The 12432-nt window shown below is 42.2% G+C and overlaps 2 protein-coding genes across 4 annotated transcripts in view; one reads left to right on the top strand and one right to left on the bottom strand.

Moving 5' to 3' along the window:
• The window catches only part of KIF4A (kinesin family member 4A), a 123905-nt gene extending 117429 nt beyond the window's left edge, over nt 1-6476 (bottom strand). Inside the window, exons 1-3 of the mRNA XM_029929997.1 lie at nt 6357-6476; nt 6127-6241; nt 1306-1496 (exon numbers count right to left, since the gene is read on the bottom strand). Coding sequence (XP_029785857.1) covers nt 1306-1496; nt 6127-6241; nt 6357-6476 — 426 coding nt within the window. The remainder of the gene's footprint in view (nt 1-1305; nt 1497-6126; nt 6242-6356) is intronic.
• A 553-nt stretch (nt 6477-7029) lies between these two features.
• On the top strand, nt 7030-10416 carry PDZD11 (PDZ domain containing 11). 3 transcript variants are annotated; one of them, XM_029930101.1, is made up of 7 exons: nt 7030-7137; nt 7647-7746; nt 8173-8256; nt 8515-8571; nt 8900-8998; nt 9579-9639; nt 9799-10416. In XM_029930101.1, exons 2-7 carry the CDS (start codon nt 7660-7662, stop codon nt 9831-9833), a joined length of 423 nt encoding a protein of 140 aa, XP_029785961.1. In that variant the 5' UTR covers nt 7030-7137; nt 7647-7659; the 3' UTR covers nt 9834-10416. The 3 variants fall into 3 exon arrangements, with proteins under 3 accessions (XP_029785961.1, XP_029785960.1, XP_029785962.1); XM_029930100.1 differs by having other exon boundaries at nt 7031-7137; nt 7619-7746; XM_029930102.1 differs by lacking the exon at nt 8173-8256 and having other exon boundaries at nt 7031-7137; nt 7619-7746.
• Nucleotides 10417-12432: the final 2016 nt, after the last annotated feature.

Genomic DNA, 12432 nt, shown 5'->3' with positions numbered 1-12432 from the left:
GGTAATCTTGGGTGATTTTTAAAATTCTTTGTGACTTCCTGTATTAAAAAATTTTTTATAACATATTATTCTTATAATAAAGAAAAGGACGTTAATTCTACATGTAACCATTTGATACAAGAATGAATTGACATACTAGTTGTAACAAAATTGAGACTGCTCTCTTAACGACAGCTTCTTGGGAATAGCGGACATGATGAAAAGTTACATGGGTGACCAAATTCAGTTCTTTGATGGTGTCATGACAGCATCACCTTCCTGATTATTAAAATGTAAGTAATGGGTCCTTAGTGGAGGGTGGAAATGAGCAGCAAATGGGAGAAGTGGCAACTAATATTTCAAAAACCAGAACTCTAAGAACTTAGAACAGCGTTGAGCACATAGTAAGCACCATATTTGTTTGCTATTATGGCTGTTACTATTCAACATACGAGGTTCTTAAGTAAGTTTTACATTTGATTACCTTGACTACAACTGGGTTAATCAAGATATTCAAGAAGGCTAATCTTAATGATGTTTAACTCCCCATCTTCCAACTCTATATCTCCTATACATATTAACATTTTAAGATTCAACTCCAGGATTAAGTATTCATATACAATATATAATGGCATGCATAAATTATATAAGTTTAATTATTGCTTGTTAAAGATATCACTGCTATGGAACCAACCAGCTAGTTTCCCAGAAGCCATAAATTTCCTAAACGTATGTTTGATGTCATAGGTCATACGTGTCAATCTACTTGTATAGTGACATTCACCAGAATGAAAACCCCACGAGGGTAGGGATTTTTATGTTTTGTTCACTGATATATCCTCAGTACCTAGAACAGGCCCTGTAACACAATAGGTATTTAATAAATATCTGTTGAATAAGCATATTCTATTATCACATACACAGCTCAATACTTCACCCACTTTTTATAATAACATTCTTCCTGAAACCAGAAGCATTATCACTTAGGCTTCAAAACAGTAAAAGGAAATCAAATATTTTTCTGCATACTCTACAGGGAATGAGCAGTGGAGGCCAAATTGGAATTAAAGAATTCCTATTATCTTTTTATGTGGCGATGCCAACTCCTCTAACAATCAGATTAAACAGACTATTCTGACAAGAAAAGAACTGGGCAGGAGCCAGATCCAACTGAGCCAGTAAATTTTCTCTATCAACTTATTAAAATGTAATTTACTAAAATGCAATTTACTAATTTGAGTCATGCCAGGAAAAACATGATTTGGATTTATTTTTTCTACCCAAAGTTATATTTGAATTCTGTATCATTAAAGATAAATCACTTACCTCCAAGTATGATACTTTCAGAGTAAATTCAATGTCACTCTTTTTATCAATTTCTTTGAAGAGCAATTGTATTACCCTAGGAATAACCCCAACTGTTGGTTCATTCTCTTGCTCTGCAGTGTATGCACCTCCCATTGAATAGGTTTTTCCAGAGCCAGTTTGCCCATAGGCCAGGACGGTTGCATTGTATCCTGGCAAAATAGAAGTCACATGGATAGTGGTGCTTAAATAATTTCAACCCATCAATATACTCAATTTCCTTCAGTGATTATTTGCAACAAAATTGAGATTGCTCTCTTAAGACAAGGGTCTCTTAGGACTAGCAGACATAGAGAAAACTTAGATGGGTACCATGATTTTACATTTGTCCAAACAAGCAAAGAAGAAAAATACCAACCCCAGAATATATGCCCTTCGTCGTGACCCATAAAAGCTAGGAAGAAAAATATTTATTTATTTGTTTGTTTATTTATTTTTGAGAGAGAGACAGAGCATGAGCAGGGGAGGGTCAGAGAAAGAGGGAGACAGAATCCAAAGCAGGCTCCAGGCTCTGAGCTGTCAGCACAGAGCCTGATGTAAGGGCTTGAACTCACAAACTCTTAGATGATGACCTGAGCCAAAGTCGATGCTTAACTGACTCAGCCACCCAGGTGCCCCAAGGAAGTAAAACATATAAAAATATGAGTAAAAATTAAACCTTGTTTTAAAAATAAATAAAATAAAAAAATAAAAATATGACTGAGATAATGAAGGTGGCCCAGTCATTGTCAAAGAGCCATCCAGAGCTTTATAATTCTAATTCTAGCAATTCTGAATTATGGGAATTAAATGAAAGCTGTAGAAGTTGCGTAAATAGAAGGGATTCCAACATATATGTTTTTGATTAACCAGTTTTCATATGAAAAGGCAACAAAGTGGATTTTTATAGTCAGTGAAAGCATCTGCTCCCTGTTTAAACTCTCAGAGTGTATCTGTACCATATTATCAGGCTCCTTATAGACATGTCATCATTTTATTTTATTTTTTAATAGTTTATTGTCAAATTGGTTTCCATACAACACCCAGTGCTCTTCCCCACAAGTGCCCTCCACCATCACCACCACCTCTTTCCCCCCCTCCCCCTTCCCCCTCAACTCTCAGTTCATTCTCAGCTTTCAATCGTCTCTCAAGTTCTGCATCCCTCTCTCTCCCCAACTCTCTCTCCCTCCTCCGTTCCCCCTGGTTCTCCATTAGGTCTCTCTTGTTTTCCTGCTAGAACTATGAGTGCAAACATGGTTTTTGTCCTTCTATGCCTGGCTTACTTCACTCAGCATGACACCCTCAAGGTCCATCCACTTTCCTGCAAAGGGCCATATGTCATTCCCTCTCATTGCCATGTAGTACTCCATCGTGAATATATACCACATCTTCTTGATCCATTCGTCAGGTGATGGACATTTAGGCTCCTTCCATGTTTTGGCTATTGTTGCATGTCATCATTTTAGTATGATTCAATGTGATATATGTTCTTGGACTTTTTTTCTTTTTAAAAGAACTTGTTTGTCTAAATGAAGACCTTTGATATTCTGAAACATCATAAGATGTTAAATCAAGATTTCCACTGTAACAAATAGCTAGTATCACCTGATACAACCTCAGGGCAAAAGCATAAAATTCCACAATCTTCTACAATACTACAGATATGTGTATATAGTAGTAGCTGGGGAAACCAAATCTCAGTACTTTTTCCAAAATATTTGGGGCTCTCTGGTATTGGGAATTCAGAGTACAAAAGGATGCCACTGAGCTGAGTGAAAAAATATTGGCTTTGCCTTTGCAAATGAGAGCAATGTTAATCAAATGTATATATATTAGAATCACTACCTACTTTATATCGCCTCTTAAGACTCTAATTTAATTCTCATAGTTTTGCAAGTTAAGATAAAAGTAGAACTATAGTACTCTTATTAAACTGTGAAGGTACATTCTGAGGAAGATGACCAGATAATGAAGGGCCTGGGAACCATATTGTTTCTGGAATAACCAAAGGAAAGGAGGGATGGTTAATTAGAAGAGACTTAGACAGAATCATATAATTGTCTTCCAAATGTGTAAATAGGATAAAGATTAACTTTATAGTGGAGAAGCCTGGTAGATAGTACTGTAATCAAATGATCAAAATGAACATCAGCAGTAACAAAATAAATCATCATGTGCTGCCCAATAAGATTCAAAGGGAAGAGTACAGCACCACTTCTGTGATATTCCTACTAAAGATATACAACTTGAATCTAATCATAAATAAACATCAGACAAACCAAAATTGATAAACAGGTTACAAAATAACTGACCTGTGATCTTCAAAAAAAGACTGAAAAAACTTTAAAATGAAATAGACTATACAGAGGCAGTATAACTATATACAACAGTGTTTTTGAATGAGATCCTTTTACTCTAGAGGACATTATTGGGACTATTGGTGACACTTGAAAGACGTCTGAGGACTAGATGGTAGTAATACAGCAATCCTAATTTCATGATTTTGATCTTTATATTATAGTTATGCAGGAGGAAGTCTTTGATTGTAGCCAATATACATACATATTCAGGGTGCATCAGGTCAATAATTCATCTCAAATGATACAGGAAAAAAGTTCTTTGCTGTTTTTGCAACACTTCTATAAGTTTGAGATTATTGTTTTAATATTTAAAATTTTTTTAAGTTTACTAATTTATTTATTTTGAGAGAGACAGAGAGAGAGAACAGGGGAGTGGCAGAGAAAGTGAGAGACAGAGAATCCTAATCAGGCTCTGCACTGACTGTGGAGCCCGACTTTGTGTCTTGAACTCACGAACTGCAAGGTCATGACTTGAGCTGAAATCAAAAGTCCAATGCTTAACCAACTACCCACCCAGGTGGCCCTGATTTAATATTGAAAAAACCTGAAACAAAGTGTTCAATGTGTCCTGAGCCATAACATCATTAAAAAGGGTAGAAAAAAAAAGCATATGAATAGCCGTTGCCTGGAAAGAAGGCTTTTATTTATCTGAGGGATGAACTAACATCACTGGGTAGAAAATATAGGGAAGCAAATTTCATCTCAATATAATCTAACCCAATTAGAGTTGTCCAAAATCCAACCAATAGGACCCCCTATTGTGAGACAGTGAGTTCTCTATCCCTATTTTAAAAGAATTTTAAATAGGCATTGTAAGTTCACTTAGAGATATTGCTGGAAAGTATTTTTCTTTGGCTGCAAAGTAAGACTAGATGATGTATAAATGTGCCTTTCATCTTTAAGGGACTTGTGTGCCATGCTTCTACTTCTTTTACATAGATCTCTGCTTTGAATCCTGAATAACTTCTGTATTAAAATAACAATTAGGGGTGCCTGGGTGGCTCATTTGGTTGAGTATCCTTTTGGCTCAGGTCATGATCTCACCGTTCTTCAGTGCGAGCCCCACAATGGGATTGCTGCTGTCAGCACAATGCCTGCTTCGGATCCCTAATCCCTGTCTCTCTGCCTCTCCCCTACTCACTCGCTCCCTCTTTCAAAACTAAACAAACATTTAAAGAAAGAATAGCAGGGGCACCTGGGTGGCTCAGTTGGTTAAGCGTCTGGCTTCGGCTCAGGTCATGATCTCACAGTTCATGGGTTTGAGCCCTGTGAGGAGCTATGTGCTGATGGCTAGCTCACAGCCTGGAGCCTGCTTCGGATTGTGTCTCCCTCTCTCTGTGACCCTCCCCTGATCGCACTGTCTCTCTCTGTCTCTCAAAAATGAATTTAAAAAATAAAACTAGTTAAAATTAAAAAAAAAGAATAACAATAATTAGACACCTCTCAGACACTGTTCCCTTCTTTAGAACCCTGCTATGGTCTTCAACAACACAAAAGCCTTAGCTTCTTTAATAAAGATTAACTGGTCAGAGTATTCAAGGGCTTTAGAAAATATCCTTCTTCATCTAAGGATTCTACCCATCATTCAAGACCTATCTCAAAGGTTCCCTGTGCTGTGAAATTCACTCCTAATCCTCCAAGCAGAGTTAGTGCCATCCTTATAGTTATCATACCACTTTGAATGCAGTGCTACTTCTACAGCAGGACTGATTCTACTGTGTATTTTTAACTTTTAAAATGTCTTTTCTTAGGGGCGCCTGGGTGACTCAGTCAGTTAAGCGTCTGACTTTGGCTCAGGTCATGATGTAATGGTTCGTGGAGTCCAGCCCCGCATCTGGCTCTGTGCTGACAGCTCAGAGCCTGGAGCCTGCTTCAGATTCTGTGTGTGTGTCTCTCTCTGCCCCTCCCCAACTTGTGCTCTGTCTCCCTCAAAACTCAAAAGTAAATAAACATTAAAAAATATAAAATAAAATGTCTTTTCTTAAAGATAAATGCAAAAAGTTTAAAATTTTTTATGCATTTAAAATTATGTATGTAGTCATCCACTTCCACTCCTACCCGTGGACTTTGAACTCCTCCAGGGCCTGGAAGCTATATAATTTTTCTCTGAATCCCTCAACAGGCTTTGCAGTACCTGGGCCTTAGTAGGTTGGCATACCCATCTTCAGCACCCATCAAAGAGCTTAGAATCTAATGGAGTCCAGGGCAAACAAACAAAAATATATATAAGGTAAATATGAGCAGAACCCCACAAAACAAATATAGAACCAAACTAGCCTCAAGGATACAGACTTTCACAAATGATACTGGGTTAGTTCTTAGGCTGTAGGCTTTTTGAAAGCAGGGCTCAGGTTTCATTCGTTCCTACATTTACAGCATCCAGGCACAGTGCCTGACACATACTATACGCCCGAGAAGTGGTAGAAGAATTACATTGCCTTACCTTTAAATACGCCTTTTATGAGTGGTGCTACTGCTGTATTGAAGACTTCTTCCTGTTCAGTAGAAGGGTCAAATACAAAATCGTAGGTAAAGGATTTGTCAGCACCAACCACCACCTAGAGAAGGCAGGGGACAAGGAGTAAGAAAAAAAAAAAAGAAAGGCAAGACCACGCCCCTCACTACCATTTGGCCCCAGCTGTTCAGAGGCCGGCCCAGGACTCTGCCACGCACCTGCGGCTCTCCCGGTACAAAGGAAAGGCACATCTGGCAGCCCTCACTAATCTCTTTGGGGACCAGAGGGCGACATCGCAGTGCCACTCTTACTGGAATTCCCTTCACCTCTTCCTTCATGATCCTACCACAGCACCGTCACTGCGGAGAGAAAAGAAAAGACACTTGCTAATGAATTTTGGTAGGTCGGGAGGGGTGGAAGTTCCCGTCCTCCTCGGAAGGTGGGATAGGTTGGTTATGGAACTCAGTAGTAGCGGTAGCAGCCTCCCCGTCCCAAGGGGATCGCTGCCTCAGGAAAGCCACTGTCCCGCAGACTTGGCCACGATAGGGCAGCCCGTCAGTCCGACACTCTGAAGAGAGCAAAGTAGAGTCTGAAATGAAAAGGAAAGCGCCCATCGGAGATGACGACAAAGAACCAAAGCCCCACGGTACTAGGAAAGGCAGATCCTGAGCTAAGGTGTGCCCCCTTCACTCACCAAACTAAACGTCCCTTCCCCGGTCTCCCGCCGCCCGGTCTCAGCCAGAGATTTAACCGCCAAGTTTCAAATCGGTCTCTAAGGCGCCAGCCAATCAGATCACAGACAGCTTGCGGGCACAGCACGCACGTCGGCGCGCGCAGGAAGACGCGTTGGGAAGGGGAGGGCCTGCGCGCCTCACCCTGAACCCGCCCTTTCCGATCCATCTGAGCATCCGCTTCCGTTTTCCCGAGTGAATTGGTGGTAAGCGGACCTCAAGTGACTGAGGAGTGCCAGTGGGTGAAGTCGTGCAATTACCGCGTCGTGTAAGTGGGACTCAGGCAGGATGCGGCGTGGGGACCTAGAAGGTGGCTGGTGGTGAAGGAAGGCTCGATCTGGGGACCCGCACCATTACTGATCACATCTAGGGAATGTGGGGGCGGTGCCTTGCCCCGAGTCCCCGTGGACAGTTGGAGTCAGCTCTCCCTTGGACTTCGACAATAAACAGATCTTTTTAGATGCTCCTGATTCCCCCTTCTCTAGAATGAAGACGGTAACATTTATTTGCAGTATTGTTGTGAGGAAGGAGATAGTCTCTATGGATTACCTAACCGATTGCTTGGTATCCAGATCTTAAGCAAAGTTAATAGGTTTCTTCAATATTTTTTCTTCCTTCTCTCTCAGTCTTTGTCACTTAGAAGTGGGCTGAGTGCATGGACTGGCAGCCTTGTGGTGGATTGAGGTTGTTTTCTGGAACTTGCTGGATTACTTTTTGAACCTTTTTTTTTTTTTTTTTTTTTTAATCAGCTTTGAGTCACCCTTCCCTCCATTCCAGGGCCTTGCTGGAGATGGACAGCCGGATTCCTTATGATGACTACCCGGTGGTTTTCCTGCCTGCCTATGAGAATCCCCCAGCATGGATTCCTCCTCATGAGGTGGGAATGCTTGATTAGGGGATTTTTCCCTTTGGGCATGAGATGATATATGAACGGCAGGGTTAAAAAGCTCAGTGGAGGGTAAATTCTAGCCTTTGTTGTAGCCACGGGACCCAGAAGCAACTGGGCCCATTGGGGTCTTCTTATATTATCCTTCTGTCACTGTCTATTCACACCAGAGAATTCTGTAAATTCAGAGCCTTAGTTTCTGTCTTGTCAAGGTAAAGAGGTGGGGAACTACTGTGCTGCTGCTATTTCCCCATGCTATCCATCTACCTGTTTGGACAGTGTTATCTGTTCTACTTAAAACTAAGTTCATGAGCACACCTTTTCCTGACTTCAAGGTAATATATTTATATTCCAGATGAAGGTGTATGTAAAATCTAAGGCTGGTAGTAAGATTCCTGGGGTTGCTGTGTCTTGCAGAGGGTATACCACCCAGACTACAACAATGAGTTGACCCAGTTTCTGCCCCGAATTGTCACACTGAAGAAGCCCCCCGGAGCTCAGGTGAGCTTATGGAACAGTTGAGTTCTGTTCCAGGCTAGCTCTGTCTGTACCAGGCCCAGAAGTTGGCAGTGGTTGAGGGGAATGAATGGGAAAGCCGGTAGGGAGGTAAGGAAACTTAATAATGGACAGAAAATCTGAGATACCATTTCCACTTCCTTCTGAGGAACACATAAGCTAAGCTATCATATAGTTATGCTATTAAATGTTCTTGTGTTTGTGGTCTATATTGAGTCGCCTCCTTTTTTTGTGCTCTTACAGTTGGGATTTAATATCCGAGGAGGAAAGGCCTCCCAGCTAGGCATCTTTATTTCCAAGGTATGTGTGCCTGGTAGGAGATCTGGATTGCTACTTCCCTTTGTTAAGTTATCAGATTGCAGTCTCCTCATGTCCTAAAGCTCGGGAGAAAGATGATTCAGTAGACTTACAGAAGGGGCATAATGGGGACACCCTTTCCCATTTAAAACTTCTCACCTGGTAAACCCTCTGTTTCTCTACACTGTCACTCACACACACACACACACACACACACATACACACAAATACAAATGATAGCACCTTACATTTGAAGTTCACTTAATTTTAATTCCAGCCTTTGAAATTATCTCACCTCAATCTTATATATCCTCTCCTTACCAACAAACAGGTTATTCCCGACTCTGATGCACATCGAGCAGGACTTCAGGAAGGGGACCAAGTCCTAGCTGTGAATGACGTGGATTTCCAAGATATTGAGCACAGCAAGGTGAGCACAGCATTCGTGCTCTGGTGAGGCAGGAAGCTATCCCCAGTAGGAAGGTTGGATGGGGTTACACTGATCTGTAACTTGATCAGAAGAAATCTCTGATGGGGTGCCTGGGTGGCTTAGTTAGTTAAGCATCCAACTTCAGCTCAGGTGGTTATATCCCGGTTCGTGAGTTTGAGCCCTGTGTTGGGCTCTGCACTGACAGTGTGGAGCCTGCTTGGGATATTCATTCTCTCTCTCTCTCTCTCTCTCTCTCTCTCTCTCTCTCTCTCTCTCCCTCCCTCCCTCCCTCCCTCCCTCCCTCTCTCCCTCTCCCTCCCTCCCTCCCTCCCTCCCTCCCTCCCCTCTCTCTTTCTCCCTCTCCCTCCCTCTCCCCTCCTCCTTCTCCCTCCCCCTCTCCTACTCACACTTCCTCTCTCTTAAAAGAAATAAATAAACTTTTTAAAAAGGAAGGAATCTCTGCTGAGGAAATATACTAGGAAGAAGCAGCTATTAGTGACCCAGAAGGTTGGAGTGGCAAACTTTCTCCTGTTATGATACTGTCCTGGGTCATATGTACAAGCTGCTGTGTTTCTTCCAGGCTGTTGAGATCCTGAAGACAGCCCGCGAAATCAGCATGCGTGTCCGCTTCTTTCCCTACAGTAAGTGCCACTCTCTTTTTAATTTATCTGGCAGGACCCTGGGCAGGAACTCTTTAAATACTGATTACTAAAGGCCCCACAAGTTGGGGAAGGGGACTTGGGAGCTCAGGCCTGCAAATAACCTGCTCGTTTCTTCCTTTCCTTTCTTCTTTTCCTTAGATTATCATCGCCAAAAAGAGAGGACTGTGCACTAGAGAATTGCAGCCCATAGCCCTCCACATGGAATCTTCTAGGATAAGCTGGCTAGGCCTCAGGGAAGCCTCTTGGGAAACTCTAGTCTCAGCCCCACCCTGACAAATCAGAGTGGGGAGGATGGGGACCCAGTGACTCCCTGCCCCAAACCAGCTAGCCACCTGCATTACCCAAACCGTACTGCACTTTTTGTTCCTTAGTTTTCTAGATAAGCTTCATTTTCTCAAAGAAGAAAGATGATGCTACCTAGGTATAGCCTGTGGAGAACCTGCTAGAAAAGGCAAGTGACATTTATTGAATAGCATGTGTGAGACAATTATGCATAAGTCATGTCATTTTCATTAGAGTATAGAATCCAAAAGGAAAAAAAATCTCGGGGGCCTTCTGTCCCATCTACCTGGCTATCTGATCTCATCCTTGCACTACCAGTCTCCTATACTCCAGACACTCCTTGAGACCCCCCACCCCCATCCTCTGCCAAAAAAAGTAAAAAACAATGCTGAGGAAATGTTGGTTTGTCTTTTGGATGACACTGACTGGGTTTTCAATGCAATTGAGGCCAAAATAAAAGCTCTTCCAAAGAGAGGAGCCCGTGTAAGTAACAGCAACACTATACCTACTTCACAACCAACTCTATCTGGTCAGTGCATTAGGGAGGCCTTACCTTCGGTGTAACTGAGGAGGAATGGTATGGGGTAATGGAGGAAGCAGCGTCCCTTCCCTTATGAGGTTTGGATGTTTCTCAGCTGGGGGTGGTATTAATGTCATCATCTTCTCCTTTACCACATTCATGGATCTGGAACACAAATGAAGGGAGAGGCTTGGATGCATTCCTTTCAGGGACAGCAGTAAGAAATTGGTTCCCAATTTCCACATTGTAGGTTCAGTGGTACTGTTGATCTCCTCCTCTTCATTCCAGCCCTCAAATAACCTGCCATGTTCTTTTTTACCAGTCCATTGTTAGAGATTCCAGGCCACGTGTTATGCCATTTCCTTGGCACGTTTCAAATACCCATTCAGAATAGAAAGTTTTCTGAGGTATGGGGTGAAGTGTCCCCATAATGAAAGTCCAAAAATTTGCCTTGAAAGAATCCTGGGAATCTTAATTATGTATTTCCAGGCCCTTCCCTTTTTTTTTAAATTTTTTAACCTTTATTCATTTTTGAGAGAGAGATAGAGTGGGGGATGGGCAGAGACAGAGGGAGACAAAGAATCTGAAGCAGGCTCCAGGCTCTGAGCTGTCAGCACAGAGCCTGATGAGGGGCTTGAACCCACGAGCAGTGAGATCATGACCTGAGCCAAAGGCAGGCGCTTAACCAGCTGAGCCACTCAAGCGCCCCTCCAGGCCCTTCTCTTGGAGAGTGATTCTGTTGATCTGAGGTGGAACCTGGAAATCTGAATTTTTAAATATTCAACTATGGGAAACAGTTCTAAATAGTATATGTCTATGAGGAGTTTCTGGCTTGTTCTATAAATCCCATCTTAGCTTTACTATACATATACTGTTGTCAAGTAGCAACATCCTATCAAGTAGAACTGGAAGTAGAATTAATTTAGCTGTATGCTTCCTCCAAAATCCCACTCCTATTCTATATTCTTATTTGCTGTGCTGCCCCCCAGTGGCCATCTGAAAAACTAAGCCTCAGATACCTGCCCAAAGGCATATTGGCTAAGTCTACTGAATGTGGAGGTCTGAGACTCTCCCTGTGGTGAACAGGTTTTAAAACAACTCATCTAAGTATGGTACACATGATAAAAAGTCCCAGCTAGGTGCCATGAGCCTAAGAGGCAAAAAGCCTCCTGCCCTAAATTGGTTCTCACTTTGAGACACTTGGAATGGCTCTTTGTTGGGACACAAGCATGATGTAGTTGCATTGTAAAGGTACAGGGGTAGCATGGAGAAGACAAGAGCAGTAACAGGCTGAGGCAAAAGGACCAGTCGTTTATTGAGGGTGTAGATAAGAAAACCATGGGGAATGAACTGTATCTGCCATTCAGGCATCCCAGCCATTGTGGAACTATCTCCTATAGATATCTTTTAGCAGTCAGAGAAGGTAAGGTGGGATTCCTGGGCCCTGCAAGAACTTTCCACCCAATAGGTGCAAGATCCAGTCAAGAAAGAATGATAACATTTTCAGGGATTTTGTTTTGTTTTTAATTTTTTTAAATTTTATTTTAGAGAGTGAGAGCACCAGAGGGTGAAATGGGAGAGAGGGAGAGAGAATCTCAAGCAGGCTTCATGCTCAGCATGGAGCCTGATGTGGGGCTTGATCCCACAACACAGGGATCATGATCAGAGCTAAAGTCAAGAGTAGGATGCTCAACTGACTGAGCCATCCAGGTGCCCTTCAGGGGTTGTTGTGCTCCTAAGTTCAGGAATTGTATAAAAGCTTAGTATGTAGCCAAGTATTTAAATCATAAATCTGAGGGTGGGGGCGATGGTTACTGGGAAGCCCAAATGCAAAAAATTCATCAAATTAGGCAGAGACTAAGGTATAAACAGAAACAATGGCTTTTGATGCCTGACTCTACGGAGGACTCCAGTTGGATTTCAACCACTGAAGTGTGTAAGGTAAGAGTAATGTGACTGGGGTCAAATCT

The sequence above is a fragment of the Suricata suricatta genome, chromosome X, assembly GCF_006229205.1.
Source record: "Suricata suricatta isolate VVHF042 chromosome X, meerkat_22Aug2017_6uvM2_HiC, whole genome shotgun sequence".
NCBI classification, from domain to species: domain Eukaryota; kingdom Metazoa; phylum Chordata; class Mammalia; order Carnivora; family Herpestidae; genus Suricata; species Suricata suricatta.
The sequence above is the reverse complement of the archived record's forward strand: the minus strand, read 5'-3'. Positions and strand labels throughout refer to the sequence as shown.